The sequence below is a fragment of the Gymnoscopelus braueri genome (genome assembly GCF_963280865.1).
Source record: "Gymnoscopelus braueri genome assembly, chromosome: 18".
Taxonomy (NCBI): Eukaryota; Metazoa; Chordata; class Actinopteri; order Myctophiformes; family Myctophidae; genus Gymnoscopelus; species Gymnoscopelus braueri.
Genome location: NC_137618.1, coordinates 18,238,182 through 18,259,045, shown reverse-complemented (window position 1 = coordinate 18,259,045; position 20,864 = coordinate 18,238,182). Strand labels below are relative to the sequence as shown.

Below are 20,864 nucleotides of genomic sequence, written 5' to 3'. Positions count from 1 at the left end.
ATAAAGTAGCCTAGGCCTAAATACAACTAGTCACATATGCTCTACATTGTCTCTACATCTATATATATATATATATATATATACACATACATACATACATATATATATATGTAACACCCGGGATTCGAACCCGGGTCTCCCACATGGAAAGCCAACATCTTAACCGCTAAACCAAAGGGATATCCCTTTCATTCAGGGGAGGTATTAGACTTTCAGGCCATCAGGCTGAGGTTGTGAACCACTCTGTTAGACTCACCCCCCTTTTGACCTCCTCCCACGGGGAAACCCGATCCTGCTTATGCCAAAGTTCAATTCCCATGTGCAACTGCACTGTGCAGAAACAAAGAGATACAGGCCGGGGCCTTGTCGTCATTTGGTTTTAACACATTTCCTGTTGTTCCAAACAGATGTCATAATGTTTTAAAAGCAGTAATGCTTTTAAAACAGTTCTGTAGTCAAAACGTTTCAGAAATGGACTCGGAAAATTTACACAGAATCGGCAGAAAAATAGAACACAGATGTTCTGCCCTTGTTGTCGCATGCATTATTGTTTGCCCAAAATGGCTGCTGTGATATGCCAGCAATGTCTACTATAGGCTACTTTAATTCTACTCTCACTTTTCCAAAAGGGAGCTGTGTCTTTTGCGAGAGTTTGGCTGCACAAGTCAGTTCATGAGACAGAGACACTGTCATAAAAGTTCAAAGCAAAGAGGTTTCACTAGAATAACACTTACTGTACATATTCCCACACAGAAGGTTTATCGTCTAGTTGAGGAAGTCAGTTCAGTTGTTGATTGAGGTAGAGAGCACACCTCCACAGTGGGTGGTGCCTGAACCAGCGTGATCTAATATGAGAGTGACAACACTAGCGTTGACTCCCATTGTAACAATGGAATGCGGAAATGCTCGTTCTATCTCAATGGTATAGTTCCAATGTTTGTAACTACAGCCCATAGCGGCCCGCTTCGGTCCTCTATGGGTCTGGCCTGAACCAAACAGAGAGTAGTGTTGCCAGATTCTGCGAAAGAAATAAGCAACAAATACTAGGCTTGTAGGCTCGTTTGGGGTTTGTTTAGATTCTGTCCCACAAAAGCTGGGATGGGGTGGTACCACTGAGATGCCTTGTCGGCAGAAGTGTCGCGTCACTTGGGCAACTCGGGCAATTGCCCAGGCAATAAAGCTCCTGCCCAGTCTAGCTGCTGACATTTATTTATAGAGAGGTAGGGAGAGAGAGAGAGAGAGAGAGAGGGAGAGAGAGAGAGAGAGAGAGAGAGAGAGAGAGACACATACAGACAGACAGACAGACAGACAGACAGAGAGAGAAGGCCGGCAGGCTAACCCAGAGGCCATCACAACACCGTTTAAATCTTCTATTTTCAAACATTTTAGTACTTTAAGTATATTTTGATACCAATACTTTTGTACTTTTAAAATTCCGGACTTGTTGTTCTCAAACGCTAATGACTAAGTCCACCATAGATGGGTCACCCTGGGAGTGGGTGGCATTCCCTCCCTCTGGATTGCTCAACAACACAGCAGGCTGCAAACTAACGCAGTATAGTAAACAACTCAAAGTGCCAAGGCAGAAGCTGTGTTGAATGGATGTCATTTAGTGGTTCAGGAGCTGGCTATTATCCAATAATGGCCACAAGGTGTCAGTGTTGCACAAGTGAGCAGGTTTCCCCAGGCGTCTGAAGGAAAGGGTAAAGGACAACTGTTTGATGCAGGTGGGTCACCAATTGAATTTAATCAGGAAAGAGAACCCATTCATCAGCTCCAATTTTATAGTATTGCAATTCCAATTGTGTCTGATTATTTTTATTCCCCCCCCCCCATTACTTCACCAATTTAGCTTTTGGTATCCTGTATCCTGTATGAGTTCTCTCTCCTGACTGGATGAAATGTGTAATCGGGGTTGACAATTTATTTCCTGTTTACTGAAGAGATGGAGACACGGGAGACCCAATAGAGACACACGGCCGGAAGCGGAAGGCCTACAAATCCACGCCCACTTTTGACACTCGGGGTCCGTTAGAACGATGAACTGCAGCTCTCAATGCAATCTCTATGAGAGGCATTGTAAAATACCGTCATTTCACTGGTTAACTACTGAGGCTGTAGCGATTTTTTTTGTGTTCTAATAATCTGTCCCATTTGTTTAATTTGTCCTTTTTTAATGTCCCATATCTTTCATCTCGATATACTACCCACAATATACTATAGCCTAATATACTCCATCAGTATGTCAAAACCGCTAGCATCGGAGATCCAGAGTTTAAGTGGTCGCATGGTATATACGTATACACGCCTTGAGGTTTTCAATACCCAGAAAACTGGCGAAAGTGGCCGTTTTCAATAGGTTTTGGTCATTATCTCTGGAACAGAAGGTCCAATCTGCTCAGTTCAAAGCTTGTTGGATGCGTGACTTTGAGGACATTAAGCACGCAATGACACATTTTCGGGTTCTTTTTTTTTAGGGGAGGCGAGATCTTAGTTGGGCAGGCGACCGCCTCTCCTGCCTCTACAGTGGGTACGCCACTGGTTGGCGCTCGGCGCTCGTAAAGACAGTGATGTCACTGAAATGCGACAACTTGTCTGTCTGCTGTCTACCCTCTGCTGTGTTAACATTATGGGTAACTCGTTAAAGTGGCAAATTAAATGTGAAACACATCAACTATTAAGAAAACAAGAAGATATGTTGACAAAGACACTCCTTACATTTGGAAACATATTTTTATTTAAATCAATATCGTCTTCAGTTAATGCAGGATAATTTTAAAAGTAGGCTAACTTTCATATCCTCTCATAGGGAATGCATTGGCAGCTGCAGTTCATCGTTCTAACGGACCTCGAGTAGCGGCACTGTCTCAAAAGTGGGCGTGAAATTTGTAGTCCCGTGTGTCTCTATAGGCCAGGGCATAGCAGTGGCGGCCATTTTGTGGTTCCACCGATCCAGAACTATTCGTTTTTCCCATAGAGATTTCCAAAAATCAATTCAATCAATCAATTATTTTAAGCCTAGAATCAAGCCATATCAGGCTCCTAGTGAATCATCACCATAAAACGGACTGTTAACCAGCACAGATGAATAGTAGGCCTAGGTCTCATCAAGGAAGTGCTTACTTCAAACAACTTCTTATCTGGCAATACTTTCTACCTGCATATCTCAGGAGTGGCCATGGAGTCGAGGATGTCACTGAGTTTTGCTGAGTTTCGCTATAGGCCTATGTGGGGTTAAATCTTCGAACAAGAAGTGATCTTTCACAACCAGGTAAATCCAGTCATTATGATCCAGTACATTTCAAATTAGAAACGGTTGGACCATGTATTTTTAACCGGAGTAATTAAACCACAGTAGATACAGTCAGTTTGGGAGCCAAGCTAAACAGCTAAAGCTATAGGCCATTCACGCTATACCCACATAAAGCCTCGAACTACACAACAGACAACGCACTTACACAGGATGCAAAAAGAATGAAAGAGTCACCGACTCACCGTGAAAAGGGGTGCACGCAATCACACCAATGAAACAAACCTTTAGGGCTGTGGATTATTAGTGAGACTTGGGGCCGTATCTTGCTATCCCATGGCACTACCCGCTACCCGTTAATTACGCACAAGGCAGCTGGCGCTGTCCCCAAACGGTATATTACGGCCGCGCTACCCGCTATACATTATGCCGACTCCATAATTTGCGCCTGGAGGTGTGGCCATGGCCGTGTTACCAGAGTATGCTACCAAAGTCGCACAACATCAAAAGGTCTCCCTCACTCCTAATTCTCACCGAATCTCTGTGAATAAAATGTTCCTATAATCAGCAGTTTGAGAGTGTCAATTCCTTGTGTAAATGTGTTTTATATAAGATGTTAATTCAAAGACAATTGTGCTGCGCAATGCCATTCACTCCAACCACACACTTCAGTTTTGTTAATCCAGGAAATCAAGAACGGATTACAATAATTTAACATTCTCTATAATCAGTAATGTGGGTGATACTTAAAAGTTACAAAAGCAATCAAAGGCTAGAGCTTATGATGCAAACGTCAGTACCTCATTGCGTGGATACAGAGTTTAACAGAGCAACACTGAATTAAGTGATTGTGAATGTGATTGTCATTACAATTTTACTGTCATCCACAAACGTGTGACTATTAATTCCTTGTGTCAATAAGTTGTTTTTATCAGCAGTTGCAGTTAAGCTTATCATAGACAAATAAAATGTGGTTTGATCTGCATTTGCTATAACCACACCAGACAATTCAGTTTAATTAATCCAGAACACAAGCGATTGCTGTAATTGTAAGTTAGTTCTATAACCAGCAATGTGTGAGTGATAATTCTGTGTGTCAAATATTATTTTATTTCAAGCCAATCAATGTCAGACTGCCTCTTCCATGGGCAGAGAGGGAGAGAGTGTATATAGCACTGGGCATAAGGCATATATTGTGCAGCCGGCACCTGGCACGCTGTTTTAGGGATATGGCTGGTGTTGCAAGATAGCAACTGGGCCACGGGAACACCCCTTGCGCAAGATAGGGCCCTATTGTGGAACCCCTTGTAGGTCAGTTGCACCACTTGGCTCCCTTGGTCTCTGGTTACACAGGACTCTGTATTTGGGGGAAGGCAAACATGTTATTATTCACATTAAGAAATAGCTCAAACACAAACAAGTGAGAACTCACTCTACTCAAGCTAAACAAAGCAGCAGTGGTGATATCAAAGGTAGGGCAAATAAAGTACAAACATTTGTATTACATACAGCCAAAACTAAGTATATCTCAACAAGTTGTGTTTGCATTCTCTGCATGTTCTCATACAATCTGGTCACACTTAACACATGAAATCAGTGAGGCATGTCAACAACAGATTGTTATAAATACCAGAATATAAATATAAGGAACATGATAAGAGCATCCATACAACATGTTACTCACCCTGGCACCAGAATAAATTAAAACACAGCAACAGACCCAGGTCGCAAGACCCACAGTCAGCTACCACCAAGCAGCTCATATTGGTGGATGGCATATGGCATTTAAATAATCAACACTGACAATGAGGAGGTGGATAATGCAGCCGGCCTACGGTGGCCCCTGAGACTCAGCTCTGACCGGCTACACATACAACAGAAATAAAAACACAGCATGAAGCTTTCAAATGATTAAAAACAACAAAATCACAAACAGTATAATTAACTCCAGGAAGCAAAACAGCAGACATATTACACACCTGGAGGAAAGAAAATGTAAGACATTCCACAAATGCTTGTTTAAACACGCATTGTTTTTAGGTGGTTCTTAAAAATGTCCACTGTGGCTGCAGCTCTCAAAACCTGTGGAAGGGCATTCCAGAGTCTGTGAAAGGTGATGGAGACAGGAAGGCTCTGTCGCCTTTAGTAATTAACCTTTCTTTTTTTCCATTTGTCATTTGTTAAAAATGTCATTTGTAAAAAATGTCCAGAGCCTGAAGCTCTCAACACCTGTGGAATGGCATTCCAGAGTGTGGGAAATACAGTCTCACCTTTAGTAATTAACCTTTTTGATCTTGACTTTTTTTCGTCCAGCGGTGGAATTTCAGTTTTCAGCTTCACCCAGTTGAGTGCTGCCCACAGTGGAGCACGGAGGGGGGAGCAGTTGGAGTTAAGTGTCCTGCTCAGGGATACTTTGAACCTGGGACCTTCGGCTTCCCAAGCAGGCTCTCTAACCATTCAGCTATGGTCGCCCAACCTGGTACGAGGAATGACCAATAGACCCTAGTCAGCAGATTTTACCGAGCTCAGAGCTAAGGACTTTGACCAGGAGTGCAGAGTTATCCGCGAACAAGAACAAATTGCAGTCACATGCTGATGTCATGTCGTTAGCGTACATTAGGAACAGTAAAGGCCCTAGTATGCTTCCTTGAGGAACGCTGCAGCTCACTGGGACGGGGGAGGACAGGGTTCCGTTCACATCCACCACCTTTTCTCTCCCCTCCAGATAGGATTTCATCCAGTTCACGGATGCACTCAAAACTCAAACTCAAATCAAAACTGATTGCCTTCAACTTATCAATCAGTATGTATAGAGTGATTTACAGTGTGAAATGCGCTTTTGGAGGTCCAACATGACCATGCCGCAGTATTTTCCCGAGTCCACCTCACGTTTGATGTAGTCGGTCAAATAGAGTATAGGCAGTGGAATGAGATGTTCTGATGCCAGATTGGAATTTGTATATAAGTTTTCTTTCTGCAAGATATTCATCAACCTGATCAAATACTAACCACTCTATAACCTTCGAGATGGAACATAGAATTGAAACAGGGCGGTGTTGCCGGGGTCTAAATTGTTTCCTTTTTACTCTCGAGGGGTTACTCTCGATAGTTTGAAAACATTTGGGATGTGACCCTGGCTGATGGAAGGGTTTGTTATGTGGGCAATGATTGGAGCAGTAGAGGCGGCTGCGTCGCTGAGAAATCTGGAGGGGATATTGTCGTGGCCGGTGGACGTGTTTAGTTGTAGGGCAATGGGCACTCTTTTTTAAGCACATCAGTTGTAACCATGGTTAGTTTAAAATCATTGTATTTTCGTGGAATGCTTGGATGTGCTTTATAGACCCTCCAGAAAACTTGCTGATGTTGAAGTGTACTCTGCCAGCCGCCTGCCAGGTGCCTCTTTTGATTTCCAATGTTTTGGATTTTTGAGAATTTGGTGCGAGGAAGACTTCTGAATGTTGTGTGACTCGTGCGTATCGTCAAAATGTCCAGTAATATGATTACTGTGGATAAAAAGACAGACACACGGCATGGCACAATGACGCTATGGTTTCACAACATCACGGTAGGCTATTTGAGAATAATTATAGCTGCAAGAAGATTCCTCACAGAGAGGCTCTGTGAGCATGATAGCAGTCCAAAACAAGCTCTCCAAAATGTGTGCAGCTGTGCCCACTGCAGTTCGAATGTTTTAAATCATCGGTATATGGACCACCCTCATAAGCCTGCCTCTTCGACGTAGGACCAGTGACGAGGGCATGGCTACACAATGTTGAGCTGGACATCTGAAGATACATGAAAGAAGATCCTCTTGAGTTGCTTGGTTGATGGTGCCACTATTGGACATATTGGACATAGTCCACGGTAAATTTATACCACAAAGTTAGTCAAAGGTTCCTATTTTGGAGTTTAGTAATACAAAAAGTAAATGGTCTGATATCAAAATAATTTTGACCCATTTATAATAATGATAAGTGTAAGGGTAATAATAATAATAATAATAATAATAATAATAATAATAATAATAATAAATGTAATAATAATAATAATAATAATAATAATAATAAAATCCTTAAAAATATATTTGGCCTTCTTAGCACTCAAGATGTTAGTGAACAGATTGCAAAACTAGGTGGAATTCTCTGCACAGCCCTTAACTGGTTGAACCACCAACCTCTACATACTTCGTCCACAGGTGAACCCTATAGGGCCAATACCAGGCCCCCCCCTTTTTTCCCTCTCTAACAAATCTCTTCAGCGAAAACTGCTGATCTACAAGCACACAACATGTTGCATTGAGACAATGTTTTTTGCTCATGTGTTAAGGGCTATACAAATAATTCCACCTAGTTCCACCACCAACATCTTGTTGTCAACTGTGTCAAACACAAGAGAACTAAGACACTTCACCATTACATTGTATGTATTTAAAATTAATGTGATTTAATAGTTTTATGAGAATAGTGTCTGTACTGTGGTGTGGTTGAAACAACCACTGTTTAGTGCAATGATTTGACCAGGAATGGGAGGTTTGCATATCCTAATATACAATTGAGAGTCCCGCGCATGCGCGATGGTCGGTGTACGGTCGGTCGGTCGTCTACCGTCTACTCTCATACGGGTCCTTTTCAGCCGAGTGCAGCCGCCTAGAGCCGGGCGAAAACTAAAAACAAGATGACGACACAACTTTCATCCATTTTATCTCACTATGATGAAAACTAAAAGATATAGGAATCATGTCTGCAACAACAACATACCTTGAAATCACACACACGTACGCACATTTGCTCGCACACACACTGTATAAATTAAAACATATACAAATACATAAATATATACACTTGAATATATACTTGAAATACTATGCAGATTCGTAGAAGGGAGATTAGCTTACAAAATATAGCTTCTTACTACCAAGTGAAAGCAGAGAATATATTTCTATGGACCATGGCCTTGCTCAGTTTTCTCATAGACCCACTTCTCTCCACATCACAGTCATCCTAATCTCTCAAGAACAGATTCTGCACTGCGTGAGAATCTGTCGTGAAGGCTCGTCGTAACATGTACACACTGGGCTACAAGTGGGCGTGCCTTCAGATCAGGAAGCAGGCCGCGCTTTACCCAATCAAATGTAGTGGGCGGGATTCACATGTCCGTCGATCTTTCCCCCTCGAAACAAACCGAAACTAATTTAACAATAGCGTCCGCGGAGCAGACAAAACCACGGAAATATATTCACATTTTAACTTACTCTTTCATCATAGAAACAAGTGGGCTTATAACCAAAACGATCCATGTTCTCTGGGAGAAGTGGTGTTAGTGTTCCGTGTAGAAATATTGTTAGTGGGAATGAAAACATAGTCGCACCAACCGGAAGTGATGCGCTGAAGGCGCATCACAAACACCGGTTTCCCTGTGCTCTGGTGTTACGTTATCGTCCCCCCAGAGCCAACAGACATAGAACAAACAGCAGAGGGCGCTGTTTTTCATTTTCAGTTGGCGATGGGTTCCCAGATTGCAGTCATCCTAATAGCTAGCTGCTCCATAAAGCAGCCAGCATCATAATAACACAAACAATACCTGCAGGCTGTTCACAGTACAATGTCTATAAACAATCTAGACTAGCCCATTTAGACCTGAGGCCGATTCTAAAAACAGCTTCTAAACCCTGACCTAAGTTTTCAGAAAAACTTCAAATATTTATTCAAAAATTACAAAAAAGCCATGTTTGTATATACTGTACATTCTGTAGCAACAGCAACTCCAAAAGGGGTTCCTGGATTGAAAGATACAGTTACTTGTAGGGGTTCCCGGTCTAAATGGGTTAGACTGTATTCATGCAATCATCAGCAATTTTTGCTGAAGAGATTTGTTGAAGTGGGAGAAAGGGAGGGGGTTTGGTATTGCCCCCTGGGGGAAGTATTTAGGGTTGAAGTGGTCCAACCAGTTAAGGGATGTTTAAAGAATTCTACCTAGTTTTCCAGTCTAAGACACTTTACCATTGTATGTGATTAAATAAATGTGATGTAATACTTTTATAAGAACAGTCTCAGTGCTGCGGCGTAGTTGACTTTTTGTTTATTTACATTTTTCATTGCTGTAGCACAATGACTCAACTTTCATCTATTTCATCTCACTATGATGAAAACAATAAGAATAATAACGTATCTTGAAATCAGTCTTATTAGTTCTGTCTAGCTTATGGAGCAGACAGCTCAACGATTGGGAACGCCTGTGTTAAAAACATGTGAGTTCCCAATCAGAAACACACCTAAATTCAGCACAGTTTTATCAGTTTTACCCCTGTCAAAAGCTTCTAATTGAAAGGGTTTTTTCTCTGGCTTAAAATGGTTTGATTTCATTTTGGGGGGTTATAAAGAAAGCAATATTTTAACCTTTAAAGATTACGGCCCCCATTGAAATAACTTTAAAGGGCGCTCGGGTGGCGCAGTGCTCAAGTGCCTGCACAGGGTTATAGTTCATAGATTATAGCCCACTCAGTGTAATTTACCCATTGAAATATCTTTAAGATGCCAATACAACCTATAACAATTAATTTTTCCACCTGCCAAAAAGTAATTGCACTGTTGACTGAAATCTTGTTTCTATCTTGTTTCTACCTCAAAATTACTTGATTTCATTCTTGAGGGTTATGTTTTGAACATTATAGTTCACACAGTGCAACATCATTTGTAATACCTGGTTGGGGTAAGGATTAGAAGTTAGGAAACTAGAAACATTTGTATAATTAATACTTTTTCAAATTACAAAAAAATATAAGAATACATTTCTTTGATATGTGGTGGTGACTGGTTGCCACTAATTTGATGATGCATTATTATGAGGATCAGGATACTTTAATAATACAAGGAATACAATTAAATTAAAAGAACCTGTGGCCATCACAGATGTCACTCTATTGAATAATATGATCAAGCCTGACTTCACTGCAGTTTAAACATGATTAATTAGAAAGTTGAATCAGATCTTATTGGTTCAAATCCCTCCTGAAAATCAAATGCTCAACTCAAATGCTTTACCCATTGTGTCCTAGTGTATTGCATAATGTCTTTTTTTGCTTTTAATGTTTTTTTTCCTGTGAAGCACTTTGTAACTTTGTTTCGAAAGGTGCTATAATACTTTATTATTATTATTATTATTATATTGGAATGTCCAGTGTGTTTGCGTTCCTTGACCAGAGATCTCCTTCCTGAGGGGGGGTAACCAATTTCTGAAGTTGGACTTAATCAGCTTCCTGGCAAAGTTGAGACACAGTTGAGTGCGCCTCTCTGCTAGGGTGCACAATGTGAGGGTGCGGAGAGCCTATGTGTATCCCGACTAATAGTACCTCCGGCCAAGTATAAATTGCAAGCCTGTTTACTGTATATAGACACACACACTGCCACCAAACATTACTATAAGAATTCAAATGAAGGTCCAGAGCTGAAAAGGTTTGGGAACCCCTGGTACCGGGTCCATTATTTTGTGCCACTACACATCTATTGTCAGACTCTGCTGAGCTGGTACTCATTTCTTTGTCATACTACAAATTTACCACAGTTGTATGATGAGTGAATCTTGGGAATGTGTATATCATGGTTGATGAAGATAATACCAACACAAAATGTCCATTTCAAGAACATGATATGGCTCCAAAATATTCACAGAATATATTATTGAAATACAATTCATATTTCAATTGTTGTGGTGGTTTAAGGGAAATAATCCACAAAGATTGTGGTTGTAATGTTTGTCAGGTGTTACATTACCATACTTTAGTTGTTTTCATATTATTAATGTATATTAATGAAGTTCACTCACATATAAACTCATTTGAACGGCAAATCACATTTATTTATTTGTGTCATTTAGGGTCAATTTAAGTACAAAGAAGAATAAACATTCATTCTAAACCACAAAAAAAAAACTTCAGAGGAAGCAGACTTTGGAATTTGGTCATTTACGTATATACACAACATTGTCGATGAATACGTCATTTTAATAAAACAATAACTTCATTATGCAAATGTCTATGACTTGTATTCTTGTTCATTAAATACAAATTAACATGACTGAATACAATTCCTCTTAAACCAAATGCAACCCACAGGTTATATATGGTTCGGGACCCCAAGTGGGATAACTTAAGTCTGTTTCTAAAAATAGAAAACATATATCCAGTGAATGCATTTTCTTAGTTTTTATATATTTTACATTACAGTTCTGATATAGGCTATACTGTATGCTTCCATTTACAAATGTGTATAGAAACACTTTTCCATAGCTTTTAAACTACATGGAAGTCTAATTTCTAATATTCCTAATCAAGGCGACCATTGCATGCTTTATTTCTAAAGACACTTCCTTGCAATTTGAAATTGCACCATAAATCAAAAAATGGCTAAAAAAATTGGGTCCTGGTATAACAACGTTTGAGAACCCCTGCTTTATCAGATTAGAGTTAGCAAAAATCACAATTTCCCCTTACCCTTATACAGTGGTTAATACGTGTATGTGGCCAACCTGCTACAGTATTAATCTCTTAACTATTACATAACTTAGGCCTTCAAGTTGTTATGATGTAAATAGTTAGTCTTATTCTAGGATCCTACTGGCACATAAAGTCAATTTTGACTGAGTTTGTTGACTTGGAATCCACATCAGTGGCTGTGGCTGTTATTTCTGTAAAGCCAAATTTTATTTGAAACTGGATTTCACGATCCAGCCCACGTGTAGTATCTGGCATCTCAACTTCAAAAGAGTTCAGTTGTTCTATTCCCCACTCATCTATATATTGAGGATTTTTCCTTGTTGTACGATAAAACCTGAAAGATACTCCTGTCGTGTCTCTATGCCTTGGTACTAAGATGTGGTCTCTGGTTTCATCCCAAGCCACATCTTCATCTTTTGTCACCAGTGTTAAGAAAGTATCACAACAGCGGTCACCCCTCTCACTTGAGAACTTCTTATCAGCCTTATGCTTCGACTCATCAAACTCTGTAGAGGCAGAAATGCCATAAGTATAGGTACTTTTTCGTGATGCCACTAACGCAAGGTTTCTTCCAAACATGACAGCGCCCCTCAAAATTGCCTGCTGGGGCAACGCAGGACACAGTACTTTGCACTGAGCACCAAACTGCTTGGTAATGTGTGTGCGCAGAATTTTACTTGAGGCATAACCCCCCACTAAGACAAGATACTCAATGCTGAGAACCTTTTTCAAGATTTCTTTGAGACTTTTAGTGATGCCACTCAGACTTTTATCAAAGAAAGATCTCAACCTTGCTCTTGAGATTTTGATCGACCCATCCTCCCAAGATACACCTTGCACATTCTTGAAGTAATTCTCCATTGGTTGCTTTTCCAGAGCTAATGTTGCTAAGTTTAAAGGGCAGGAGATTTCTACATCATCATCCACACATTTAAGAACCAAGAAGTTATACATCAACTTTTGAAGCTCACTTGGAAACTTTTTTTCATACTCATTCCAGAGATCATCAGAAAATATTTCTTTCAGGCAACTTTTAAAGTTTTTAGTAACCTGCTCCCCTCCCATATCATTACCAGAGGCCTTATACAGCTCTTTCAGGACTCCTCCATCCAATACTTCATGTACCGTGATGTCAATGGTACCACCTGTAAGACAACGAGGTTAGGCTTTAAAACATGAGAGCATTTCATACATATTAAAAAAAAAATATATATATATATATATATATATATATATATATATATATATATATATATATATATATATATATATATATATATATATATATATATATATATACATACATGCATACATACATACATTACATTACAGTCATTTAGCAGACGCTTTTATCCAAAGCGACTTACAATTAGTGCATTCAACATAGCTAGGCAAGAAAACTACTAATCACCAGAAGTCATAAGTGCATCCTCTTCTACAACAAGCAACTAAGAGTATACCTAGCGCTAAGGTAAAAGTGCAATATATCAGCTACCTACTTTCTTAAACAGATAAGACAAATAGGAAAATCAAATGAGCAAGAGCTAAAACAAATACGTGTATCAAATAAACAAGATCCAATAAAAAAAGAGCATGTACAAATAATTACATACATACATACATCATATCATTGAATCATTGTAATTATTCATTGGATCATTGAATAAGTCTGCATAAATATCACAGCACAACATACCTCCACAATCAGCAACAATGTATTGTGTTCCGAGATGTTGTTGTAGGGTAGCATGTCCTGAGTTCTCATCAATAAAACCATCAAAGGGAAGCTGCTTACACCAGATTGAGGCTGCCTCTGGCTCCAATGCGATGACCAACTTGTCTGATTGACTATCTCGCACAATGCCAGCCTGAAAAAACAAAAAAAGTAACAAAGAAAGAAAGAAAAAAATAACATTCTTTAAATTCACACATATACATGTGTACAAAATATGCTGTAGATAATTTTGATAATGTCATCATAGTAACAACAACATAGAATTACCTCAGCTGCTGCTTTTCTCATGAACTGTTTTGCAGAATCATCCCAAATAGCAGGAACAGTCAGAACCCAGGTGAAGTCAGATGCAATGAAGGCTCGTCCTCTTGTGTTGTCAGCAATGGTGCTCAGTGCATGGTCCTTCAGGTAGCGTAGACTTTCTGTGAAGACTTTCAGGGCTCTCATTTTTTTGCCATTTACGGCGGTAACCATAAACTCTTCATTGACTCTCTGTTGAAAATGTAAAATGTATGTTGTTAATAAATAAATGAATAAAGATTATATATATATATACATACAATTTGTAGAACAATTTTCTATCCTAATTAAGAAATATCATACTTACTTTATCGTAGAGTTCCATCTTGAAGTTTTCAAAGAGAAGTGTTTTCTTTGCATCTTCATTTCCCTTTCTAGTGTATTCCCTTTTAGCATCATAACCAAACTTGAGGAATTTCTCATTTTCATCAAATAGAACACATGTAGGCGTCTTTGAGGAGGTCATTCCCTCTTCTCTTCCCCATTGTGGAAGAATGGGATCTTTGTTAGATCCTTTACCGCCAATACTAAAGGCGTACCCACTGTAGGCAGTACCAAAGTCTATTGCTATTATAAATGCATCACCCATATTAGAAACCAGAATAAATCTAGTCCAAGCCAACACAACTGAAATGAACACACCAAATACTGTATCCCAGTTTTTATAGTTCTTGTAGTATGTCACTAAGCCCCACCCCTTGGTATTTGTTGCAACCGGTACAATTCATTGGTCAGTTGATGGAGGTGTAGGCTACTGCATCGTAAGATTCTTGGTCACAAAGAAGAAGAATACAAATAAGAAGAAATATGGTAATATTTAACTCCTTTTATCACTATGTACATCGAGACTTTAGACTTGACTTGTACTCGAGTCACAAATTTGATGAATTTAAATATAAAGTGACTAATAATATGACATCAGTGTGATGAATTAAAAACTCCTCAAGAGGACTATAGTCTGTGGTCACCCAGAGTGCTGACAAAGGCACTTGTTGTTGTTGTTGTGTTGAACAGAGAGGCCTATGATCGAGAGATACAGTACAGAGACAACTTGCTAATACAACTTCTTTTTATCAAAAATTGGATAATAACACGAATACAGAAAAAAAAAGTCCACAACTGATGAACAAGGGATGATCACAAAATCTGAACCTGCTTTTATGAAGGTGGACTTGCCCTTTACTCTAGTTTTCTACACGCTCCCTGAGGTGCACAAACAATTAACTGACACTCCTCCAGGGAGACCAATTATTTCAGCAATTGACTATTTAACAGAAAACATTTTAGCATTTGTAGATTTGTTTTATTTATTACAGCCATCAGTTACAATCTGACTGTTACCCAGCACAGATTGAATAGGTCTCTGCAGATTTCGCCCCTCCTGATCAAGGAAGTGCTTACTTTGAACTACTTCTGATCAGGCAACACTTTCTACCTGCAGATCTCAGGAGTGGCCATGGGGTCGAGGATGTCCCTGAGTTTTGCCTCGCTGTATGTGGGGTTCTTTGAACAAGAAGTGATCTTTAGTGAGGCCTTATTACATCAATTTCACCGGTTCATGAATTCCCAAAACAAACACATTCAATTTACCATGTCTGTGATACGAACACATACATTTACCATGTCGATGGTGACTTTCGCCTTCTCTTTCTCTAAAGGAAGTCCCGATCCCGACGTTTGCTGCATGTCACTCCAAATCTCTCTCTCCCCATTTCCTGTCAGCCTACTGTCCTATCAATAATAAAGGCATGAAAGGCCCAAAAATAAATATTTTTATTTTTATTTTGTATCATATATATATTTTATCTAAGTATATATAAGTTCCTCACCTCAGAAGTTTGACTTAAACCTCAGATGAATGAAAATTGGACTTTGACAATAATTGGCAGACATTTTGGATTGATGCCAATAAAACATATATCCGCAACTAGGATTTCTCAGGACTTTTAGAATAGAAATGATCCATGCAGACCCCTGGGAGCCCCTAACATGGCCCCTGGGTGCTACACGTGGCCCCTGGCGTGACTATTGTCATGAAAGACTGCTGAACAATGTTTGTGCCAAGTTTGGTGCAGATCGGTGTTACATGTGTTACAATTTTAATACCCACTTCCCTTTGAAAAGTATTTTTCTCTGTTTCCTCCAATGGCACTTTCAGAGATGTAGGTGACAATTTGCAGCAAGGTGATCAATGTGAATTAAATGTCTTGGAAACACACAGTACACAGTAAGTTGGATATCATCGCTGTCGGGAAGACAGTTATCTCAATTATTCACATGTTTTTTTTTCTTAGATTCATGCCTTACTTCATCATACAAGAATGTGACACAACATGAGTGAAAATAGCTGATCTACAAAATCACAAGATGTGACACGTTGTGAACTTCTAGATCTGCTATTTTCACTATTTTAAGAGTTTAAAAAATAATTTGAAAAAGAAAGGTTTCCACCCGACAATATTTAAAATGTAGTTAAAATGCTTGCCTTACACAGACTGTAAGTCGAATGAAGTCGGGAGATCAGTCGGTTGAAAGGTTTGAAAATGTTGCTGCTGCAACTCTCTCCACACCGCACATTACACAGGCACCATACATTTATCTGGTGTCAGGTTAGTGTGTTGGGCCCTTCAGGATGGGTTGTTTTAAGGATCACTGAATGAATGTATTAAATGATTTAATACAATGAATGATCAGTTCCATTTGTCCATATTGTCTCATACAGGTTCCTTTCCTGAAATACCAAGACAGGGTCCCTACAGAGGTAGCAATGACATTCATAAATCTGGCTGCTGAATGCTACTGGTTGGGGTGTTTGATAGTTTAAACAGTCCTCCACTTCAGCCTCCTGGACCTGACGCTTGGAATGTCTTCCCACCTGCTATTATAAGCTTACTTCCAGCATGGAGATTGAGCCAGTCAAGCCATGAATTAAAAAATGTCTGGTTTTAAATGAGGGTCACTAAATGAATGGGATGAATTCATTATTAGTAGTGATAAATCTTGATGGTGTCTCTAAAACATACATGTTGTGTTAAATGTGTTTACTATGTTATATGTGCTGCTGAATAAGTGCTGAGCCCTGTTGCCCTGTCAGTCTTATCAACACAGGCCGTCACATGCATTATCAAGTAAATGACTATGAATAAACTCCATTACTGTTGCACTGCCACTATCACATGTTTTATATCTGCTGATAAGTGATGTTTAAAATTCTTACTTGTATAAGAGTCTGATTCTGCCTTTTTATTTCTTTTTGAGCGAGTACCTTATGTGTATTTGATATTGATATCCTGTTATCTAACTTTTCCTTTGTTACTTTCTCTATTCTTAAGATTATGTTTAGTAAGTCAGATACTTACTTATTTACTTATATTTTGTAACTGCATTATTTTGGTGCTGGTATGGAAAATAATTTCACCCACTATTGTAGGCCTATACACATGATGAGAATGTAAACTTACATTTCAAGTGGAAGTTGAAGTTCTTTTGCTTTCATTCAGTAAGTGTTGTGTTAACTGACTTTGGAACTGCTTATCTGCATTCAAGTCCACAGTAAAAATGAAGCATTTTGTACATTGTATCTACTTTGAGATATCTTTCTCTTGAACATGGTTTGGTTAAACGTTTAAGTGAATATTTAACACATTTTCCATACAATTTGGATCCCAGGAATTCATCAAAATAATTATTATAAAGATTCAAGCACATACTTTACTATATTGTCAGTGGTTCCAAGGGCCATCTAATATCCATTAATAGCCACAGGGTGTCAGTGTTGCGCACGTGTCCCCAGGCGACTGAAGTAAAGAAAAGGGTAAAAGACAACTGTTTCCTACAGGTGGGTCAACAATTTAATCCAATCAGGAAAGGGAACCTATTTATTAGCTTCAGTATTCCAATTCCAATTCTGCTCTGCCCCCCCCCCCCCCTGCATGAGTTCTCTAAAACAATCAAGAGTCAATGACTAAAATGTTAGAACTTGAAGTGGCAACATGGTACTGTAGTTAGATGTATTTATCACTTTGACGTCATACTTACATTCGGTCATTCCAATTGTTTGTGCGTCTTGTATTTTCGTGTTGTATATTACATGCATAATGTAACACAGTGAATGTTAGACTATGCCACCCTTTAATTGGCTGAGTTAAAGGGAACTCAATAAACACAATAAGGTTTCCCCAGTCAGGCTGTCAAATGAAGGACAAACTCATAGTAAAATCATAGTACAATTGTACTGATCTTTATTACAAAATTGGTTAGAAGAGCAATAGATAGAATGTATTAATAATAAAATACAGCAGGGCACAATATACTGATCACAGTAGGGACCCTGGGTAATACAGTGAACCCGTTGTTTTACACTAGGCTACACAGTGATCATAAGCTGACCACTCATGTGGGAAGCAGCCAGACATGAAATACAATAAATCAAAAACAAAACAAAACCACAACTTAAAACTAAGGGACAATTGGCAGTAATGGCAGCGGCAGACGCAACACCTCCGCAATCTGTACTGCCTATTATCCATATGTCCTTGACATGGAAAAAAGTTTGAGAACTACAGCATTATTGTGTCCAAGGACACTAAAATCTTCAGCACAGCAGCAGTAGGAGAATCAAATTCACCACTTCCCAGTACTGTAGGTCTGCCTTTACCAGTTATTGGAGTGAAACCCGTCTGGAGGCATCAAGAAAAGTGCTTGAGATAGTAGATTGTTTTTGTGTAGAAAATAAAAATGAGTTTAACCTACCATGAATAATGTGGTTTAGGTTGTTGTATTTTCTCATTCAAACTAAAGATTTAATCATTTTGAATTGCTGCGAAGCATTGCATAGCTGTCAATTATCAATTTCTGTCTATAGTTCAAGGCAAAAAAAGTAAAGGCACTTTTTGGTGATGCCACTAACCCAAGATTTCTTCCAAACATGACAGCTCCCCTCAAAATTGCCTGCTGGGGCAATGCAGGGCACAGTACTTTGCACTGAGCACCAAACTGCTTGGTAATGTGTGTGCGCAGAATCTTACTTGAGGCATAACCCCCCACTAACACAAGGTACTCAATGCTGAGATTCTTTTTCAAGATTTCTTTGAGACTTTTAGTGATGTCGTTCAGACTTTTATCAAAGAAAGATCTCATCTTTGCTCTTGAGATTTTGATCGACGCATCCTCCCAAGATACACCTTGCACATTCTTGAAGTAATTCTTCATTGGTTGCTTTTCCTGAGCTAATGTGGCTAAGTTTAAAGGGCAGGAGATGTCTACATCATCATCATCATCCACACATTTAAGAACCAAGAAGTTATAAATCAACTTTTGAAGCTCACTGGGAAACTTTCTTTCATACTCATTCCAGATATCATCAGAGAATATTTCTTTCAGGCAAATTTTAAAGTTTTTAGTAACCTGCTCCCCTCCCATATCATTACCGGAGGCCTTATGCAGCTCTTTCAGGACTCCTCCATTACATACTTCATGTACCGTGATGTCAATGGTACCACCTACAGTATAAGACAACAATGTTAGGCTTTAAATAGCATTTTATACATATACAAAGAGTGGAAAACAGAGGAAATATTTAGTGTGTGTGTGTGCGTGCGTGCGTGCGTGCGTGCGTGCGTGCGTGCGTGTGTGTGTGTGTGTGTGTGTGTGTGTATGTGTGTATTTATGGATTATTGAATAAGTCTGCATACATATCACAGCACAACATACCTCCACAATCAGCAACAATGTATTGTGTTCCAAGATGTTGTTGTAGGGTAGTCCTGAGTCCTGAGTTCTCATCAATAAAACCATCAGAGGGAAGCTGCTTACACCAGATTGAGGCTACCTCTGGCTCCAATGCGATGACCAACTTGTCTGATTGACTATCTCGCACAATGCCAGCCTGAAAAAACAAAAAAAAGTAACAAAGAAAGAAAGAAATAACATTATTTAATTTCACACATTTACATGTGTACAAAATATGCTGTAGATAATTTTGATAATGTCATCATAGTAATAACAACATGGAATTACCTCAGCTGCTGCTTTTCTCATGAACTGTTTTGCAGAATCATCCCAAATAGCAGGAACAGTCAGAACCCAGGTGAAGTCAGACGCAGTGAAGGTTCGTCCTCTTGTGTTGTCAGCAATGGTGCTCAGTGCATGGTCCTTCAGGTAGCGTAGACTTTCTGTGAAGACTTTCAGGGCTCTCATTTTTTTGCCATTTACGGCGGTAATCATTAACTCCTCATTGACTTTCTGTTGAAAATATAAAATGTATGTTGTTAATAAATAAATGAATAACATATTCATTCATTATATATATATATAATTATATATATATACATAACATTTGTAGAACAATTTTAACTTACTTTAACTTACATTATCTTACTTTAATCACTACGATAACTTACTTTATCATAGAGTTCCATCTTAAAGTTTTCAAAGAGAAGTGTTTTCTTTGCATCTTCATTTCCTTTTCTAGTGTATTCCCTTTTAGCATCATAACCAAACTTTAGGAATTGCTCATTTTCATCAAATAGAACACATGTAGGTGTCTTTGAGCTGTTCAGTCCCTCTTCTCTTCCCCATTGTGGAAGAATGGGATCTTTGTTAGATCCTTTGCCGCTGATAAGAATGGCGTACCCACTGTAGGCAGTACCAAAGTCTATTGCTATTATAAATGCATCACCCATATTAGAAACCAGAATAAAGCTAGTTCAAGCCAACACAACTGAACTGAACACACCAAATACTGTATCCCAGTTTTTATAGCATGAGCACCTTGTAGTATGACACTAAACCCCACCCCTTGGTATTTGTTGCAACCGGTACAATTCATTGGTGCAGGTGATGGTGTAGGCTACTGCCTGGTAAAAATCTTGGAATCTTGTTGGTCGCAAAGAAGAAGAAGAAGAAGAAGAAGAAATATGGTAATAATTAACTCCTTTTATCACTATGTACTCGAGACTTTAGACTCGACTTGGACTCGAGCCACAAATTTGATTAATTTAAATATAAAGTGACTAATAATCTGACATCAGTGTGATGAATTAAAGTCTCTTCAAGAGGACAAGTCTGTGATCTTTTTTTATAGAAAC

The 20,864-nt window shown here is 39.1% G+C and overlaps 1 protein-coding gene and 1 long non-coding RNA gene across 3 annotated transcripts in view; both read right to left on the bottom strand.

The window, feature by feature from the left end:
- Positions 1 to 810, bottom strand: part of LOC308106074 — a 9,166-nt gene extending 8,356 nt beyond the window's left edge. For both annotated transcript variants that reach the window (XR_013934961.1, XR_013934962.1), the window contains exon 1: positions 735 to 810. This is a non-coding gene — a long non-coding RNA (uncharacterized lncRNA). The remainder of the gene's footprint in view (positions 1 to 734) is intronic.
- Positions 811 to 7,564: 6,754 nt separating this feature from the next.
- LOC308106282 (heat shock 70 kDa protein 12A-like) lies at positions 7,565 to 19,974 on the bottom strand (the record flags this gene model as incomplete). Its single annotated transcript, XM_080457333.1, has 8 exons — positions 7,565 to 7,626; positions 10,447 to 10,542; positions 12,206 to 12,886; positions 13,438 to 13,609; positions 13,744 to 13,968; positions 19,183 to 19,277; positions 19,489 to 19,663; positions 19,795 to 19,974. 8 exons carry the CDS (start codon positions 19,972 to 19,974, stop codon positions 7,565 to 7,567), a joined length of 1,686 nt encoding a protein of 561 aa, XP_080313459.1.
- Positions 19,975 to 20,864: the final 890 nt, after the last annotated feature.